General features: G+C 49.5%; 1 protein-coding gene across 4 annotated transcripts in view; it reads right to left on the bottom strand.

Annotated features, from left to right (window-relative positions):
* Positions 1-1,970: 1,970 nt before the first annotated feature.
* The window catches only part of TBC1D24 (TBC1 domain family member 24), a 30,473-nt gene continuing 12,343 nt past the window's right edge, over positions 1,971-20,100 (bottom strand). For 2 of the 4 annotated variants that reach the window (XM_084882327.1, XM_084882328.1), the window contains exons 2-10: positions 11,447-11,556; positions 8,786-9,783; positions 8,151-8,168; positions 7,503-7,661; positions 6,325-6,388; positions 4,986-5,081; positions 4,446-4,680; positions 3,895-4,065; positions 1,971-3,006 (exon numbers count right to left, since the gene is read on the bottom strand). In XM_084882327.1, coding sequence (XP_084738453.1) covers positions 3,911-4,065; positions 4,446-4,680; positions 4,986-5,081; positions 6,325-6,388; positions 7,503-7,661; positions 8,151-8,168; positions 8,786-9,750 — 1,692 coding nt within the window. In that variant the 5' untranslated portion in view covers positions 9,751-9,783; positions 11,447-11,556 and the 3' untranslated portion in view covers positions 1,971-3,006; positions 3,895-3,910. The remainder of the gene's footprint in view (positions 3,007-3,894; positions 4,066-4,445; positions 4,681-4,985; positions 5,082-6,324; positions 6,389-7,502; positions 7,662-8,150; positions 8,169-8,785; positions 9,784-11,446; positions 11,557-20,100) is intronic. The other 2 variants (XM_084882329.1, XM_084882330.1) reach the window with 2 other exon arrangements.

Genomic DNA, 20,100 nt, shown 5'->3' on the forward strand with positions numbered 1-20,100 from the left:
CATTGAAAAAAATATTTTAAAAAAACAGAATCTATTAAATATATATATATATATATATATATATATATATATATATATATATATATAATTTATTTCAAAGAGGAAGAAGGAAAGAGAGATAGAAACATCCATGATGAGAGAGAATCATGGATCAGCTGCCTCCTGCAAGTGCCTCACTGGGGAGTGAGCCCACAATCCGGGCATGTGACCTTGACCAGAATCGAACTTGGAACTTTCAGTTCACAGGCCGACACTCTACCCACTGAGCCAAACTGGCTAGGTCTTAAATATAAAATATTTAAGGAAACTAACACTTTATGCTTCATGAAATGGATAAGAGAAATTTGAAGGTCTTCTGAAATCTAAAATTTCTAAAACATGTCCTGAAAAACTAAAAAAATTAAACACGTAGTTTATAAAAATAGAAAAATTTTAAAATACCAATTTTTATTCAATAATTAAAACTCTGAATAAAATGGCTTAGTCTTATATTAAAAATTATTTTTGAGCCCTAGCTGGTTTTCTCAATGGTTAGAGCATGGGCCCTCAGCCTGAGGGTAGTGGGTTCAATTCTGGTTAAGGGCACATACCTTGGTAGGCTCAATCCTGCCCTGATTGGAGTGCATGTAGAAGGCAACCAATCATTGTGTCTATCTCACATCAATGTTTCTGTCTCTATCCCTCCCTTCCACTCTCCCTAAAAATCAATGGAAAAAATATATCCTTGAGTTAGGATTAACAAAAAATAATAAATTATTTTTGAAAAACTGATTTTCTGAAGTCCTAAAGATATACAATTCATTTTAATGAAACACTGAATGAAGTGGTTTAAACTATATAGGATTTTTGTTTTTGTTTTTTATTTTTAAAAGTGTATGTTTTTTATTTTTCAAATATATTTTATTGATTTTTTACAGAGGAAGGAAGAGGGATAGTTAGAAACATCTATCAGCTGCCTCCTGCACGCCCCCTACTGGGGATGTGCCTGCAACCAAAGTACATGCCCTTGACAAGAATCGAACCTGGGACCTTTCCGTCCGCAGGCCGATGCTCTATTCACTGAGCCAAACCAGTCAGGGATAAATTTTTGTTTTTAAAATAAACTTTTAAACATTTCTAGAAAAAACAAATAATTAATTATGAAATTTAAAAAACTGTCTAATTTTTAACATAAAAAACTAATCATAAATAATCAAAAAGAAATAATAGAGAACATTAACAAAATAAATTATGTGCTATTTGGGAACACCTAATATAATATCATATAAGGATAATAATAAGAAAAATAAAGATAATAGTGACACATACCTTTTAGTTTAGCAGAAAAATTAGGGAGAAGAAATTCAAAGAAACTATTTTGTATGCACCCATGAAGATTTCATGATATAGAAATCATGACTAAGGAGCAATTGCCTTTCCTGGGCTGGATGTCTGGGAAGGCCTGACAGGCCCTTGGGACAGCCACAGAGAATCTTCTGGGCTTCCCAGAAAAAGAATCCCCAAGTTCAGGCAGTTTGCAGAGGGAGCTATGTAAATAGTATTAAAAAATACTGTTAGTGCCCTAGCCGGTTTGCTCAGTGGAGAGAGCCATAGGCTGTGGATGGAAGGGTCCTGGGTTCTTTTGCGAACACGGGCAGGTAAGTCGGTTGCAGGCTCAATCACTGGCCCTGGTTGGGGTGCATGTGAGAGACAACCAATTGATGTATCTCTCTCACATCGATCTTTCTCTGTCTCTCCCCTTCCCTTCCACTCTCTCTAAAAATCAATGAAAAAAATATCCTCAGGTGAAGATTAACCCAACAACAAAAACTTTTAGCTGCTTCTGAAAAGCTGTTTTTAAAAGGCCTTCAACATTCCATTCTGGCGATAAAGCACTGACAAGCACAGTGGGGTAGAGCCTCCGAGTCCCATTTGGTGATAAGCCTGGAGGGGAGAGCCCCTGGAGGTCCCTCCGGTTGAAGAGACCAAACTTGGACTATGTAATGAGACCGTGTTTAATAACACCAAAATACAAGCGAGGGCTGTAGGGGCTAAGAGGAAGGGGGAGGGGCGAGGGCTGCAGCGACCTGGGGTGGTGGGTAAGCAGTGACACTGCTTCCAGCACCTTTCCCCTCAGCCTTTCAAGAGTCCTGAAGGGACACAGAGCAGGATGATCCCATTTCAGAGTTGGAGAAACTGAATTCCAAATAAGCTCACTGGCTTGTCCAAAGCCACACAGGGTTCCTGGTCCTTTCTTCAGCCCACTGAGGTCTAGCTCAGAGGAGTGTGAGGAGGTGGACACCACAAGAAGAGCAAGCACAGTATACAGATGGGCAGGGATGTGGTATGTACGAAGGCTGGGGGTGGGGGACTGGCAGGAGGGCAGTAATCCTTGGCACCTGCAGCACAGCCACTTGGGTGTCTGCTTCTCCCCTCTTCCCTCCTGGGTGCCCAGGCCCTCAGGACCAGCTGAGGGAGGTCATAGGGCAAGAGGGCTGCTCCTTGCAGTGTTCATTGGTCAAGCTTTCCTTGGCACCTACTGTGCACGAGTCCAGTGCAGAACCAGGCAGGGCAAGGTGGAAGAGGAAGGTGGAGCTACATCACACTATGTAGCCGGTCACAGTGCTGCGAGGGGAACACAGAGGGAACACACGTGCCATGCAGAGGGGCTTGCACTGAAGGTGCCGTGTGGGCAGGGAGCTAAGGAGGGTGCAGACCTGGTACACGGACTTGCGGGGAGGACTGGATGAGACAAGCACGACATGATGAGGAGTCCGGACGGGATCCTGGGAACCAGGTCACTGCAGCGACGTGGAGGAGAAATGGGGCCACCACAGAGACGGCAGGAGAGCTTAGGAGGCTCTGACGGTGAGGAGGAGACCTGGAGGAGGCTCTGTGGGTTCAGGCTTCTCCAGGCAGGCCCCTGAAAGGGAGCTGGCTGGTTTGAGGTCAGAGGCCCTCCCCTAGCCATCTTGGGAGGCCTCTCGAGTGTGAGTTCACAGCGAGGCCCAGAGGAAGCTTCCGACTCTGCAGAAACATAAGAACATATGATGTCCATTCTGGTCCTTCATCCCACTGGCCCTTAGCCCTCCTTTGGGAGGAGCCCAGAGCTCAGCACAGATCCCGCCTTCCCCAATCTCTTCCCCAACCTTGTGGTTAACTGTCCAAGAGGCAGCCCCAGGAGGCCAGCATGGGAAGGAGGAAACTGGATTAGAAGCCCGAGGCAGATGCTCCTGCCAAGAAAGTCCCAGGTGCCGAAACAGGTTTGGCTCAGTGGATAGTGCCAGCCTGCGGACTGAAAGGTCCTGGATTCGATTCCGGTCAGGGGCGTGTGCCTTGGTTGTGGGCACATCCCCAGTGGGTAGTGTATAAGAGGTGGCTAATCGATGATTCTCTCTCATCGATGTTTCTAACTCTCTATCCCTCTCTCTTCCTCTCTGTAAAGTCAATAAAATATATAAAAAAAAAGAAAGAAAAAAAAAAAAAAGAAAGTCCCCAGGGCACCTGTGTCTTCTCAGGACCAACACGCCTCTGGAGAACCACAGCAGCAAGGCAGGCAGGAGGCTGCAGAGCCTTGCACAGAAGCCATGCAAAGAGGCACCAGCAGGGGGTGCCACAGACCCACACTTGGCAGCTGGTTCCTTTTGCCTTTCCAGTCCTGTCTCCACCGTGAAGGGATTAAGGATCAGGGGCTGCAAGTGATAGTCCCTGCTAGGCCTTAGGCACAGGATGGCCCCTCAGAGGAGAGCCAGGGCTGAGACCAAGGTGGGGGCAGGTCCTGTCTAGCCCAGCATCAGGGCCCAGCTGCACCCCAATGCTGCCTATGCATGTGGTGAGGGTATCTTCACTAACTGCCTCTTCCCTAAAGAGAGAGCCGGCCACCCCCCACCCCCACCCCCACGGCAGCTCAGTCACCATCAGCACAGGCCGGTCAGCAGGTGTCGGGGTCCTGGAAGCCCCAGGCCTCCACGGCAGCGATGAGGAAGTTCTCGGAGCAGAGGGGCTGGTTGTTGAAAGTGTCGCAGTGGCCCGTGCGGCCCCGATTCAGGTCCCCGTCGATGTAGAGCGCCTGGCCGCCCCCTCCACCTGCAGGACGCTCAGTCAGTGGCTGCCCCGGTCTGGTACTGCCCTGGAGGTGCTCTTCTCCTGCCCCTGAGCATCTCCACTCGTCCCTGCCCCAGGCTTCCTAGAGGCCTAAAACCACAGGGCCGACCTTCAACCCTCCAAAAGCCTGTTAGCCCTCAGCCCGGGTTCAAACTCTAGGCCAGAGCCCACTTCCCAGCTGGTTTACCCAGAACACCTGCCCCTACTCCCGCTCCTCCTGCCTCTTTCTTCCTCTGACACCACGGGGGCTCTGCCTGTCCTCCTGAGTTAGCAATGACCGACCCAGGGGCTCTGGCCACCCATGCCCCTGTCCCCTTCTCCAAGGCCAAGTGAGACAGCCTGAGGTGAAGGGAGATACCCACCGATGATGAGGCAGTCACAGCCCCCAGCCATGAACATGGACTCAGTCTTGGAGGGCAGATTGAAGTGCCGAGTGGCCAGGAACGGCGAGAGGCGGTCAGCAGGTTCTGAGGATGAGGACAAGGACATGCCGTGGCAGTGCCGGGACGCAGTGGCAGTGCTCTCCGAGGACATCGGCTTAGTCAGCTCTGGGTGTTTGATGACCACCCACTCGTAGCGCTGGACCTCCGGCTGCAGCTGAAGATGAAAGGGCAGTATGAGGAGCTGGCACACTGCCCTGCAGGGCCCTCTGGCCACTTTCCTCCCACAGATCTTCACTGAAGAGCTCTGTGCACGAGGCCGCCTGCCAGGGCTGAGAGACAGTGCCACACAAGGCAGGAAAGGGCCCGCCTGCTCTCATGGATCTCATGGTCTAATGATCACAAACCAGAGGAAAACGGGGAGGTTATCCTATAGGGTAACTGCAATACCAGGGTCATGTGAGCAGGGGGATAGGGTGCTGGGCCTGTTGATCTTAGAGCACCTACGGGGAACCCACTCACCCTAAACACAAAGCATTCTCCGGTCCCAAAGAAGCACAGTTTGCCTCCAAACTTATTCCTCTCGCTCCAGTCTGTTGACAGGTAAGCTCCACACACCTGGGGAGAAAGGCCCAGGTGAGGCTGCATCCTGCTGGCCTGCAGGAGCATGCCTCTGCTCAAGGCCTGCTGAGGGGCTTGTTGCCACTGAACCCTCCAATCCCACTTGAGGGCAAGAGCTGCAGAAGGTGAGGAGGTGTGGGAAGCCAGAGTTCGGAGGGCGTGGGGCTAGCAGTGACAGTGGGGTGAGGGGGCGGCTGTCATCAGCTCGTTTGGGATATTTTCACTTTGTTTCCCTCCTTGGCCCTCAAGCATGGAAAGAGCCCCATGTCCACACTCTGATGTTGGGCATCAGCCCCAAGCAGGCCCCTCAGATGAGAGCTTCCAGGAAGTACGCCTGCTCACCAACATCCTCCAACCCCGTCGGCCAGCAAAGCGCTTGGTTTCACCATTAAAGTCAAGTCCCCTAGTGGCTGCAGAGTCTTCCCCAGGTGTCTGACAATCAGTCACCTGCTACGATATAGATGCCCAGGTTCCTCCTGGAAACCCAGACACAAAGTCTGGAATGGGAAGAAGAACCTAAAACTCCCATGGGTGCAGGTTTGGGAGACACTTGAACAAGAAGCTTCTACTGCCCTAGCCGGTTTGGGTCAGTGGATAGAGCGTCAGCCTGCGGACCAAAGGGTCTCAGGTTCAATTCCAGTCAAGGGCACATGCTTGGATTGGGGGCTCAATCCCCTGTAGGGGGTGTGCAGGAGGCAGCCAATCAATGATTCTCTGCCATCATTAATGCTTCTCTCTCTCTCTCCCTCTCTTCTTCTCTGAAATCAATAAAAGCATTATACATATATATATAAAACAAAAACCTCAAGTGAAATGTTTAAAAATAAAAAAAGCCTCTACCACTGGCAGACACCCCCGGGATGGGGGCACATGAGCGCTGACCTCCCTATCCTGGTAACTTTCCAGGGGCAGGCACTGTAGCAGAAAGGGCCCTGTTGGGGGTGGAGGCAGGCGGAGGCCCACTGCGGGGGGAGGAGCCGGGCCTCACTTACTAAGCATTGCTGCAGTGTCCTCCTAAGTAGCCAGGCTGTTTCAGCAGGGCCTGGACCCTCAGGGGAAACGAGGAGGCCCTGGGTACTTGGGGGTCAGAGAGGGAGGCTGGATTCACTTCGTTGTGGAGGGTGGCTCTGCTCTGTGCCCCTAAGAGCAGGAATGCTGGGTGGAGGCTGTAGGGGCACAAGAGCTCAGAGTCCCCAAATTCAGAGGCCAGAACCCCAGGCTCCCTCTGGTCCCTGCTCACCTCCTTTTGTGTGGTCTTAATGAGCAGGAGGGTGGGCTCGTGTCCTTCACACTGGAAATAGAACCTGGGGGAAGAGACCACACGTGCCAGTCCCGATGGGAAGCAGTTCTCCTGAACCCCCTCCCTGTACCACCTCTAGCCAGCTTCTGCTGACCAGCACTCACAGCGTCTGAGCAACCTGAACGGCTAGGGGCGGACGGGCCTAGGGACTGCATTTCCTTGTCCCCTGGGGACCAGGCACTGTGGCCAAGGACCTAGCAACACTCTGGACTGGGCACTCTTCTAAGTCAAGATGGAGCTCCCCTGGGCCTGGAGGACTGTCTGCCCCGGTGTGAAGCATGGCAAATACCCCCAGCAGGAAGAGCTGTGTGCCAGGTGCTTCGGAGAAGCAAAAACGAGAGGAACAGGTCCCTGCTCTAAAAAAGCTCAGAGTCCAAGCATGTGGGAGCCTGCTGGCGCTGGGAAGCATGGAGGAAGCCTGAGGTTGCCTCTGTGGTGGCTCCAGGCGCCCAGCGCTTGGCCGGCAGCCCTGGCAGCTCCATTTAGCCGTCCCTAAATGTAGCCCTGACTGTGCCTAAATGCTCATGGGGCTACAGACAGTCCCCGCCACGTGGGCTGGGCCAACTCTGCCTGTGCTGCGTCTGTTGGGTCACCTGTGACCCAAGCCAGAGCGTCTGAGGCTCAAGGGAGTGCTGACCCTGACGGAGCTGCCAGGGAGGCAGTGTGCCCTGGGAGGCCAGCACCGCCCCAGCCCCACAGGGCCAACCTGTTCCTGGCTGTGGACTGACAGGGTGGGGGTGGGGAGAACTGAACCGCACAGCCTGCTGCCTTGAGTCGTCCTGTCTTATAGTTCTGTAAGCTCCCGTGTCATCACAATGCCTACAGGAAGACGTGGAGCTGTGGCGTGTATGGTAATGACCGACCCCTGAATTTGGGTGGCCTGGGAGTGAGAGAAGCCCAGAAAAGGGCTTCCCAATTCCAGGGCCCCGAGAAGAGGCAGGGCCTCACCAGGTGCCAAGGCTCACAGGCCCATTGTCAGTGTGACTTCCTGGAAGCACAGAGAGAACCAGAAGCTGGACAACTTCACCACTCCCTCTGCCCCCCCAGCACCTGACCCTTAGAGTCCATGCCTTGGGGCCCCGGAGGGCAGGCCCACCTCCCCAGTCTCCCAGCATTACCTACTCAGGCTGTACCCATGCTGCAGTGAGGAGAAGAGCAGGAGGGGCTGACAGAGGGCGAATCGCTCAGGGATCCAGGACCAGATATCTCTCATCTCCTTCACACTGACAATCTCCGAGTGAAAGTTCTCCGCGTGAACAGCCAGGTGCACAAACTGCCTGGGGAGAGCCAGGAGGGATTCAGAGCTCACCTGCAACCCCAGGCCTGCCCATACCCCCTACCCTGAGGGCGTGCATTGGATCTCTTGGAAGCTAAGCCTGGAGGGAACTTCTCACCTGTGCAGCCTGGTCCAAGGTACCCTCAGGAAGACACAGGGTGGAGCTGTCCCCGGGAGCCCCACTCCCATCCCTCCTTACTAAGCGGGGAGAGCGCCCAGCCCAGACAGGACAAAAGCACCTTTTCTCTAAGAAATGGGACAGAAGGTGAGTCAGCTCTAGCAAGACACTGCTCAAGGCCAGCCAAGCACGAGCAGAGAGCACAGCTGAGCAGACAGACAGACAGACAGACAAAAGAACAAACACCAGCCAGGCTCCAAGGCAGCACTTCTGAAGCAAGCCCTGAGAGCCAGCACAAGCAGCCAGGCCCCGGGATAGCCAGGCCAGAAGACAGTGAGAATCCAGGCATGGAGATGTGGTTTCCAGACCTACCTTTTAGAAAGTGAAACACTGAAAAACAGGAGGAAGCAACGGACATGGAGAAGAGGAAGAAAAATAAAACAGACAAGGAGAGGTTAGTAGCAAGTACTGAAGTCTAGGACATGCCTGCCTTTGGCCTAGAAGAAAGGCCTTCACACCGACAGTCATGTCATCTGCCACCGAGACAGTATCAGGACACCCTGGGCCCTTCCCATCTCTGCTCCCCAGGGGTCTGAGTTCAGGGCAGGGGGCATGTCCAGCAGCAAGTGAGCCCAGAGCTGGAGGGGTAGAAGAGGGGCTGCTGTGAAATGACCAGAGGCAAAAACAAAAACAAAAAGACCAGAGGCAGCCAGTCTGGCCCACTCTTTGGTCTTCTGACCACATGGTCAGCACCCAGCTTTCATCTCCACCACGGGCGCAGGCCTGAGGACAGTCACCTGTGCCTTTCGTCCCCACAGCTGCCTCAGCAGCCCATGGCTATTCCCAGGAAAGTCCTCTCTCTTTTCCTATCCATGTACAGATGGCTGGCTGGCAGTAGGCAGACCAAGAGGCTGGCAGGACAAGCTCATGCCCAAGTCCCCAGGATGTATGGCACCAAAGCCCCACCCCACGTGGGCCCCTCGCAGCCTGCCCGGAGGCCAGCCTACCTCTTCTGCTTGACTGTGATGCCCTTCTGCTTCAGAGCTTTCTCGTTGGCCATATGCAGAAGCTGAATCTCCTTCCGAGAGAAGAGGCGGATGGCGAACGCTTTCTCCAGCAGCTTCTCAGGAGACACGGTCTTGGCGATGTCCCTGACGAAAGCGCGGATGTCCTGCTTCACGTTATCCGACTCCAGTGGCTGTCCGGCTCTCACCTTGTGGAAGAACTTGAGGATTGCCAGTGCAACGCGGTACAACACCTTGTAACCTTCCACTAGGAAGACATCGAAGACACGCGCGAAGTAGCTGAGGGGAAGCTCCCCGAACAGCCAGCGCTGCCAGTCCGCGTAGACCTGCAGGACGTCCTCCGACACGGCCACCATCAGCTTGTGGGCTGCCTGACAGTACTTGTTCACCAGGTCCCCAAAGGTCATGCAGGAAGACTCAAAGGCCAGAAAGCTCTGGTCGATCAGCCTCTTGCTGGGGTCATTGCAAGCCAGGATGCGGCAGGTCTTCTCGAAGCACTCGGCCTCGTCGATGCTGTAGTGCAGCAGCAGGGCCACCACCGCGGGCAGAGCGGGGCAGAAGGAGATGTCGGGGAACTGGTTGGCGATGCACAGCAGGATCTTCCGCACGGCACCCTCGCCCCGTGTGTTCAGGCAGTAGCTGGGCACTTGCGTGTTGTCGACAAACTCAGGCAAGGGCAGGGTGCTGCTGCTGTGCTTGCCCACGATCTTGCCCACAATGTCACTGTACACGCTGGCATCGGGCGTGACCGTGCGGCAGGGGATGTCCCGGATCAGGCGCTGGTACACCTTCCCCCGCAGAGCGTGGCTGTTGGCCCAGTAACCCTGGCGGGCCAGCTGCTTCAGGTCTTGCAGCTCAGTGCAGCTCAGCTCCTTGGGTCCCAGGTCCTCGATGGCAGAGTCCATCTTGTCTCTGTCCACAAAGCAGTTGTACCCGTGGCAGTCCATACTGCAGGCTGCACCTGGTGGGAGGGCCCTGGGCTGCCAGGAAGGGGCAAAGAGCAGCTAAATCCTCCAGCCACTTGTGGAGGCTTTTCTGCTAACCTGTTTGCCACCCCATGCCTTGTAGGATTAAAAAACATTCGTAATACATGTGTATAAAGGTTCTTATTTTAGAGAATATGTTTTTGTTTGACTGTATAAAGTATTACAACGGCTCCATTTAAGATAGGTGGGTATTCTGAGGATTCACTATAAACTCTGGAGTATAACATCTTTTCATGGAGCTTATTAAGTTACTGTAATAGGTCACACATATTATAAATATCAAGAGGCTAGAAACAGCCGAAACCGGTTTGGCTCAGTGGTAGAGCGTCGGTCTACGGGTTCGATTCCGGTCAAGGGCATGTACCTTGGTTGCGGGCACATCCCCGGTAGGGGGTGTGCAAGAGGCAGCTGGTCGATGTTTCTCTCTCATCGATGTTTCAAGCTCTCTATCTCTCCCCCTTTCTCTCTATAAAAAAATTAATAAAATATATTAAAAAAAAAAAAAGAGAATAGAAACAAGTTCCTGGAAGGGCTTCAAAAGAGAGCCCGACAACAACTCTCAGTGAGGGGTCCCAGGCCTATCAGGCTCCCACACACCACCGTCCTGCGGCCTGCGGCCTTATGGAAGGGTCCACGGGTTAAGGGGACCTATTTAAGTCAAGATATGCTTTGTTTCATTCAGTTCTCAAGGGTTTCAGGCCTTTAACCAGCTGTGTATCAGGAGGAAGGCACACCCTACTCTGCCCCACCGCCCCTGGGTTAGAATTCAGAGGCCAGCTCTTACCCTTCTAAACATGCTAGCTAGGTTTTAGGCAGGTACTCCAGAGGAGAAATACTAGTGAGGAGTAGACATCAGGGCTGAGAAATAAATAAAGCTGTTACAGCTTCAAAATTAGACTTCTTGTTTGTTTGTTAATCCTCACCCAAGGAGATATATATATATAATATATATATCACTATTTTTTATTTTCTATTGACTTCAGAGAGGAAGGGAGAGGGAGAGAGAGATAGAAACATCAATGATGAGAGAATCATTGACCAGCTGCCTCCTACACGCCCCCTACTGGGGATCAAGCCCACAACCTGGGCATGTGCCTTTGACTAAAATCAAACCCAGGACCCTTCAGTCTGCAGGCCGACGCTCTATCCACTGAGCCAAACCAGCCAGGGCCCGAGGATATTTTTCCATTGGTTTTTAGGCAGGGGAAGTGAAGCGGGTGGGGTGGGGGGCAGGGGAGAAAAGCATTTCTCTATTTGAGAAAGACGCATTGATTGGTTGCCTCCTGATTGGGGCTGGTGATCAAACCTGTAACTCAGGTACATGTCCTTGACTGGGAATTGAACCTGAGACCCCTCAGTGTGTGGGCCAATGCTCCAACTGAGTCACACTGGCCAAGGCAAAATTAGACATTTTTATATGCAAATGAACCAGAAGTACTGGGGGATTTGACCCTGTCTCTCCATTTGAGGCAACTATTGAAATTCAGGCAGACATTTAAAAATGGAGAAAATGTGCTATGTGAGACTCTGGCTGATAAGTCACTGCAGGTGAACAGCAAGACAGAAGTCTATGTTGGGAATACCACAATTTAACAGTTTTTGCTAAAGGCTACTGTCCTTGGCCTTTACAATAGCTGCCCATGTACCTCAGACTAACCTTTCTGCCTGTGAAGGTGGAAGTGTCTGGAGAAGTCGCAAGGGTCTGCTTCAGTGAGTTCTGGTAAATGACCAGACCATTCCAGTTTCTCTTGAATCTAGAACATTCATCTGAAAATATAGAAAGCAAAAAATATCGTAAGAACATTGAGTGGAAAGTAAAGAATTATAGTGTAAGACTTGTATTGTGAGAAGATATCTTAAGAAAGCACTTCGATACTTTTTTGTGGTAAAATATACATAAAAATTTACCATTTACAAGTGTATAGTTCAGTAGCATTAAGTACATTCACACTGTTGTTTGTGCAACATCACCACCACCCATTTCCAAAATCTTTTCATCTCCCCAAACTGAACGCTAACTCCTCATTCCCCCTTCACCTGGCAACCACCATTGTAATCTCTGTCTCTAAAAATCTGACTATTCTAAATACCTCATATTAGTGGAATAGTACAATATTTGTTCTTTGTGTCTGGCTTATTCACTGATCATAATGTCCTCAAGGTTCATCTGTGTTTATAGCATGCATCAAAAAATGTTTTTCAATATATTTTTATTGATTTCAGAGAGGAAGGGAGAGGGAGAGAGAGATAGAAACATCAATGGTGAGAGAGAATCATTGATTGGCTGCCTCCTGCACACCCCCTACTGGGGATGGAGCCCGCAACCCGGGTATGTACCCTTGACCAGAATCAAACCCGGGACCCTTCAGTCCATAGGCTCTATCCACTGAGCAAAACTGGCTAGGGCAACACTTCATTTTTTAAAGCAGTTTTAGGGTCACAGCAAAATTAAAAGGAAGATACAGAGACTTACCATATACCACTTCCCCCACATATGTATAGCTTCCTCCTCCCCCGCCATGCCCAGGCCCATTTGGCTCAGTGAATGGAACATTAGCCCATGGACTGAAGGGTCCTGGGTTTGATTCTGGTCAAGGGCATGTATTGGTTGCAAGCTCAATCCCTGAACCTGGGCAGTGTGTGCGGCAGGCAACCAATCTATGTGTCTCTCTCACATCAATGTGTCTCTGTCTCTTTCTCTCCCCCTCCCTTCCATTCTAAAAATTAATGAAAAAGATATTCTTAGGTCAGGATTAACAACAACAAAAAATTCCCCACCATGAGTAATACATTTGTTATAATTAATGAACCTACATTGACACATTATAATCATCCCAAATCTACAGATTAATGAAGGCTCACTCCTGGTGTTATTTTAAAATATATATATTTTATTGATTTTTTTACAGAGAGGGAGAGGGATAGAGAATTAGAAACATCAATGAGAGAGAAACATCGATCAGTTGCCTCCTGCACACCCCCTACTGGGAATGTGCCCGAAACCAAGGTACATGCCCTTGACTGTAATTGAACCTGGGACCCTTCAGTCTGCAAGCCGATGCTCTATCCACTGAGCCAAACCGGTTAGGGCTCACTCCTGATGTTATACATTCTATGTGTTTGGACACATGTAAAATGACATATATCGATAGTCTCATTACTGTATCATATGGAGTATTTTAACTGCCCCAAATCCTCTGTGCTCTACCTGTTCATCCCTGTCCCTGCCCCCATTCATCAGATTTTCATTCCTTTTTATAGCTAAATAACATTCCATTATATGAATAGAGTATAATTTGTTTATCCATTCACCTGCTGGTAGATATTTGGGCCATTTTCACATTTTGGCAATATAAATAATGCTGTTGTGAACATGGGTATATAAGTATCTGTTCAAGTCCCTGTTTGCAATTCCGTTGGATATACAGTATATCCATTGATACTGTGCTTTTCCACAGAAAACATTAATTAAAATAAGTTTTCTGACAACATCCATTTAATATATCCCACTAGAAAAGCTTCACCCACAGTGAAGCCTGCTGCCAGTGCTGGGACCTTCTTCCCCAGAAGAAAAAACACCCAAATTGGGGTTGATTTGTTTGCTCTGTTGGGGGAAAAAAGGCAGTGAATATTTCCTTCTTCCCATGTTCTGAAGACCAGGCCAACAGGCCCACTCACACACCCACGACCATGCCCAGGCTGCACTCCGCAGTCTTCCAAGTGCAAATCACCCAGAGCCTTTAAATCCTCATTCTAGGCTCTGAGCCCACGAACCTCTGGAGGGACCCCAGGCCCATCCTGTTTGTGTGAAAAGAACCAGCTCCTTATCGGGGCAATAAACATGTTTATAAACAGAACAAGAGCAGGGCAGGACAGCACCAACCCTCACTCAACTGGCCTCAGATTCAGGTTGAATATTAAACTGGAAACTCCAAAAGTGATTATTGCACCTTGCAAAGCTCCTTCAGACAGGACCCACAGTTCTGTTTGTTGCAGAAAGCTGCCCAGAGACACACTGGATTCAGAGGGACTGAGGAAAGACCACAGACAGGCGACCCTGGAGGAGCTTCCAGGACCCCGTAGGCTCCACCACAGCCTCCCTCCAGAGAGAGAACATGCTGTTTCTGGGGCAGGGCAAACAGGCTCGCAGTGACCTTCTTAGGCGTCTATAAAACCAGGTCCGGGATGGTTTTCTTAGGTTCCTTTTTACACAAATGCATAATCATAAAAAGTCAAAGAGTACACAATTACAGAGTAAAAATGTAAAATCCTGTTCTTCCCTTAATTCTTACTCCCTCTTCCACTTAAGATAATCAACCACTGCTCGCATATTATATCCTACAAAGCCTTTTCTTTTTTTTCTTTTAAAAAAAATATATTTTATTGATTTTTTACAGAGAGGAAGAGACAGATAGAGAGTTAGAAACATCAATGAGAGAGAATCATCGATCGGCTGCCTCTTGCACGCCCCCTACTGGGGATGTGCCCGCAACCAAGGTACATGCCCTTGACCGGAATCGAACCTAGGACCTTTCAGTCTGTAGACCGACGCTCTACCACTGAGTCAAACTGGTTTCGGCCAAAGCCTTTTCTTATATTTACATGCATATTCACAGCTGACTTAGATTTTCAAGGCTGGCTACTGAGATGGGGAACTCAGGAGGTGGGAAACAGATAAAAAACAAAACCATTCCATTAGATACACTCTGGAGCTTACGTAAGTTTTAGGGTTGAAGTGATGCTCTCTCCCTGTTATTCCACCTGCAGCATGCAGCCATCATACAGCACTGTCTACACCACCTGCTCCCCAACACCAAACATGGCTTCACCTGTCCTCCACAGTCCCCCAGCTCCTGACAAAGGTCAAGGGAGAGAAAGGAGGCAGGAGCACAAATGGGAAATGATCCAGTTTCAAGTCAGACAAGCCTGGCTTCAAAGTCCAGCTCTGCCACTTGTTTGCCTGAACCTCAAGCAAGCCATGGCTCTTTCCTGAAAGGCAGGTGCCTGTCTGTAAAACAGAGCTGACTGCCGAAACCGGTTTGTAGTTCTGGGTAATGTCCATTTTATATTTTAGTTGTATTTTATTGAAATTGTTGTGTGTGGCTGCGGTTAGGTGTTTACCTGTGCAGCCATCTTGGATTCTCTCCCGAAAACAGTTTGGCTCAGTGGATAGAGCGTCTGCCTGAGGATTGAAAGGTTCCAGGTTTGATTCTGGTCAGGGGCATGTACCTTGGTTGCGGGCACATCCCAAGTGGGGGGTGTGCAAAAGGCAGCTGATTGATGATTCTCATCAATGTTTCTAACTCTCTATCCCTCTCTCTTCCTCTCTGTAAAAAATCAATAAAATATATTTTTAAAACAAACAAACAAAAAAAAAAAACAGAGCTGACAAACAATCTGCCTCACCATCATCAGTCCCCATGAACCCTAGGGGCTCAGCTCTTACTTGGGGCTCACTGGCTGGGGTGTGGGGACATCCCTCTCTCATTTCCACGCACCCCTGCCCAGGCAGTGCAGGGCAGGCAGCCAGCAGGGCCCTGCCAGCAGGTGCACTTTCCCTCGGACTCAGAGTGGGAGGAAGGGAACAAATGGTTTCTCACTGTAAACACTGCACTCACCTAAAGGTTACTCCCAAGTTCACTGCACAGGAATGGGGGGGGGGGGTTAGTTCTCTGAGGTGGGAGGGGGCTGGCCCCAGCTGCTTGGAATATAGGGAAGTACCTCTGACCCTTGAACAATACAGCTTCCAACTGCACAGTTCCACTTATACAAGGATTGTTTTTTTTTCAATATTGTAAATGTATTTTCTTTGCTTTTATTATTTCTTTAAATAAATTGCAGGAAGATCCCAAATTTATTTTTTACTTTTTTTTTTAATAAGTTTTTATTGTTCATATTATTACAAATGTTCCTTTCCCCCCCACCACCATTGCTCTCCTCCACCAGGTTCCCACCCCACCCTCTGCTCTTTCCCCACTCCCCATTGTCCTCATCCATAGGTGCACAGTTTATGTTCAGTCTCTTCCCACGCCCCCCTCTCCCCTTTTCCCCAAGAATCGTCAGTTCACTCCCCTTCCATAGCTCTGATTCTATTATATTCAACAGTTACTATTGTTCATCAGATTTTTTTTTAATTTCCTTGGTTTTTAGATTCACTTGTTAGTTACGTATTTGTTGTTCATAATTTTTATCTTTGTTTACTTTCTCTTCTGAAAGAACCCCCTTCAGCAATTCATATAATTCTGGTTTGGTGGTGATGAACTCCTTTAGCTTTTTTTTTATTAGTGAAGCTCTTTATCTGACCTTCGATTCTGAGTGATAGCTTTGCTGGATAGATTATCTTTGGCTGTAGGTTCTTACTATTCATCACCTTGAATATTTCTTGCCATTCCCTTCTGGCCTGCATGGTTTCTGTTGAGAAGTCAGCTGACAATTGTATAGGTGCTCCTTTATAGGTAACTACCTTCTTTGCTCTTGCTTCTTTTAATATTCTCTCTTTGTCTTTTGCTCTTGGAATTTTAATTATGATATGTCTTGGTGTGGTCCTCTTTGGATTCCTTTTGTTTGGAGTTCTGTGTGCTTCCTGGATTTGTAAGTCTAATTCTTTCACCAGGTGGGGGAAGTTTTCTGTCACTATTCCTTTCAGTATGTTTTCGATATCTTGCTCTCTCTCATCTTCTGGGACCCCCATAATTCTGATGTTGGTTCGCTTGAAGTTGTCCCAGAGGTTTCTTACATTATCTTCAATTTTCTGGATTCTCTTGCCTTCTAGCTTCTGTGGAGGAGTGTCTTCTGGCTCTTTATGTTCCAAATCTTTGACTTGATTCTTGCGATCTTCCCTTCTGTTTTTAGGACTCTGTAAAATATTTTTTATTTCAGACAATGTATTCTTTATTTCTTGTTGATCCCTTATCATTTCTTGATGACTCCTTATTAATTCTAGTTGATCTCTTTTCATATCCTCATAGGTCTTATCCATCTTTTCTAGGAAATTCTTGAAAAACCTTATAAGCGTAGATTTGAACTCTATATCCAGACGCTTTTTGTACTCCATTTCTTTCGTTTGTGATCTATTTTGTTGTCGCATTTCGCAGCTACAGATGGGGCGGGGTTTCAGGGTGGAGCCTACAGCCTTGGCTTCCGTCAGCCCCGCCCTATCAGGTCCTTCAGTACTCGCTGCCAGAGCCTCTGAGAGAAAGGTGCCCTCGATTTTCGCCTGCTGCCAAACAGTCTATGCTCTCCCACAATGAGCCCGGTATTGGGGTTCAGTTCAGTTGGAAGTGGAGTTGGAGGTGGCGTTCAGAGCAGTCTGGAGCCCCAGTCTCCTTCCCGTCAGGGCAATCCCGCGGCACAGCCGACCGTCCCTTCTCTGCGCGCAGTGTGCGCGCCTCCGGGACCTCCTTTCGCTGCTCCCCCGGGATTCAGCCTTACAGTCCAGCTCCCTCTGGATGAGCCTGGGTCCCCGGGATCTGGCCTAGAACTGGGGTTCAGAGCAGTCGGGGGCCCAGCACAGTCGGAGTTTTATCTCCTTTCCGCTAGGGAACGCCCGCCAGGCACTCTGCCTCCCCCTCCTCTCTGGCTCCGTCCTCTCCGCGCGCCACGTCTCCGTACCTTGGGCTTTTCCAGCTCCTCCGTGCCTCCTTCTGGTTTTCTCCTTGCTTCTCGCTGTAGAATTTCCAGTCAGTCAACCTTCCTGTAGTTCTGGGCAATGTCCGTTTTATATTTTAGTTGTATTTTATTGAAATTGTTGTGTGCGGCTGCGGCTAGGTGTTCACCTGGGCGCAGCCATCTTGGATCCCCAGAGCTCTCTATTTTTTACTTTTTTGAAATTAATATATTTTTATTGATTTCAGAATGGAAGGGAGAGGGAGAGATAGAAACATCAAGGATGAGAAAGATCTAGGGGACCGAGCCCACAACCCAGGCATGTGCCCTCGAACGGAATCAAACCTGGGACCAACCCTTTAGTCTGCTAGCCGATGCTCTAGCCACTGAGCCAAACCAGCTAAAGCTAAATGTATTTTCTTAATACTACTTTCTTTTCTCTAGCTTACTTAATTGTAAGAATACAGTATATAAATACATTTAACATACAAAAATATGTGTCAATCAACTAACTATATAAGGCTTTTAGTCAACAGTAGGCTATTAGTAAAGTTTTTTGGGAAATCAAAAGTTATATGTGAATTTTCAACTGCACCATGGGTCCCCTGATCCTCTCTTCAAGAGGGCCGCTTAATCCCCATGTTGTTCAAAGGTCACCTGTATTTTGTGTCTTTATCCTCAGCTTTAGGCCTGGTCTGCACTTCTGGGGAAAGGGGAAAAATTCAACTCATCCAGGAACTGCAGACAGTGATCATTTCAGATAACGGGGACACCAACCACATAGCCTGTCTGCAGGGTGGTGGGTACTTTAGCTAGGGTTGTTAGGACAAACCTCTCCCATCACCAAGCTTAAGCTTAAGTGATGAGAAGGAAGCAGCCAGAAGAGCTGAGAAAAAGTCACTCTGGACAATGAGAAGAGCAAGTGCAAAGGCCCTGAGGCAGGAACAAGCCTAGTGTGCTCTGGGGAAAATAGGGCAGAGCACAGTGAGCAAGAACACGAGCAGCAGAGATACCCACGGCATGGATCATGCACAGGGAGAGATTTGAATTTTATTATAAGCTCAGAGGGACTCAGAGTGGGAAGCAGCGAAGGGATGTGATTCAATGGATATGTTTAAAAGCCAATTGTCAGGATTGACTGAGACTGTTTATAGAAAGCACTCAGCCTAGCCTGACATGCCAGGGCAGCTCAGATGTCCCAAGGGCATCTCAGTTAGTGCTCCTTGGGGTCCCCTGACCTGGCATTGGCTCTGAGGTATCTGGGGTTTGGGCGGGCCAATGCTCGATCAATCCTGCAGAGGGCCGGAGTACCCCCTCCCATGAGAGAGGTGCAGCCACCGGAGGCCCCCACTGAGGTTCTCCCACAGACCCACACAGTCTCTCACTGTGGCTACTCTGACAGACCTTCGCCCCTTCTGTGCTGTGCTGCTGCTTCCCACCCAGAAAGCCCCTCCCACTGACCCTCACATCCCTTTCCCTCACAGTTACTGAGTTTGTTTTGAGAATTCAGGCTACCTGATGGAAAGCAAACATTTCTTAAAAAGGAAAAGAAAAAACAACCATGGAAATGAGTGACCTCTATTTCCCCAAAATATTATCTTGCTATGTCAGTGACCCCTCTGTCCAGCTCCCCATCCTGTCATGATGACCAGTGCTCCCTCTGTCCACAGTACACTGTCCTGGGTCTGCCAAGGGCAAGTTCACATCAGACTCTGATGAGACCCAGTGTATCAGGGGCTCCCTGCAGTGGCTGCAGGCCCACAGCCCCACCGGAGAACTCCCAACCTGTGCCCACAGAAGGAGGTAAGTGGCCATCCTGGTGGGAGGAGCCACGCCGCCCTGAACCTACTTGCTATGCGTGCAGCCCTCCAAGGGTTTCTGATCAGGACCAGGGCTGGGGGAAAGGTGGATTCAGAAGGGAGGGCAGGACCTTACTGTGGACAGTGGGGTGGGAGACATCAGGACCAAGCAGTTGGGGCTTATCAGGACCTCTCCCACCCTGTCTTCAGGGACTGCCCAACACAAATCCTACAGCTGCTGGTTGTCAGGCGATTTAGCTTTGCATTTCCATCTCTAATTCTAAGGACAATCCCATGGTGTGGGGATTTGCTCCACCTTATAGAAGAGGAAACTGGAATACAGAGAGGTACCTGTGGGGTCCCCAAACAGAGAGAACTATCCCTGATATGTCAGTCTCCAGAACACTCACAGTAAACCCACAGTGCCTAAGACGCCTCTCCCCCGCAGGCCAGCCAGCCCCATCCATGCTCCCTCTTCAGCAAGCTCAGGGCTGGCTTCTCAACACCACCTGCAGCCCAGGTCTGATGAGTCATAAGACCTCTGTGTTTATCACTTCTTAAGGGGGAAACATGATTTCCCCAAACAATTGGATTTGAGAACAAATTTACTTTCATGTGACAAACAGAGACCCTCACATTAAGCCTGGGCGATTCCACCTTAACCACCAACCAACATGGGCACTACACCTTCCAGTCACAATACCTTTCCTGGGGGTGAGGGGAGAGGAGCCAGTAACCCATCATGATCCCACTTGTCCCAAATTTTTATTGATTTACGATAAATTTGAGTTGCCTTTTCTGTGCCAGGTCCTGGGTAGGACACTGGGGACAAGAGAGTAATGATCACAGCCCAAGCAGGAAGTGCTGTGAGGCTGGGGAGGGCCCTGGGAGACCACCAAGGCAGGAC

The sequence above is a fragment of the Pipistrellus hanaki genome, assembly GCF_964339955.1.
Source record: "Pipistrellus hanaki genome assembly, chromosome: 4".
Classification (NCBI taxonomy): Eukaryota; Metazoa; Chordata; class Mammalia; order Chiroptera; family Vespertilionidae; genus Pipistrellus; species Pipistrellus hanaki.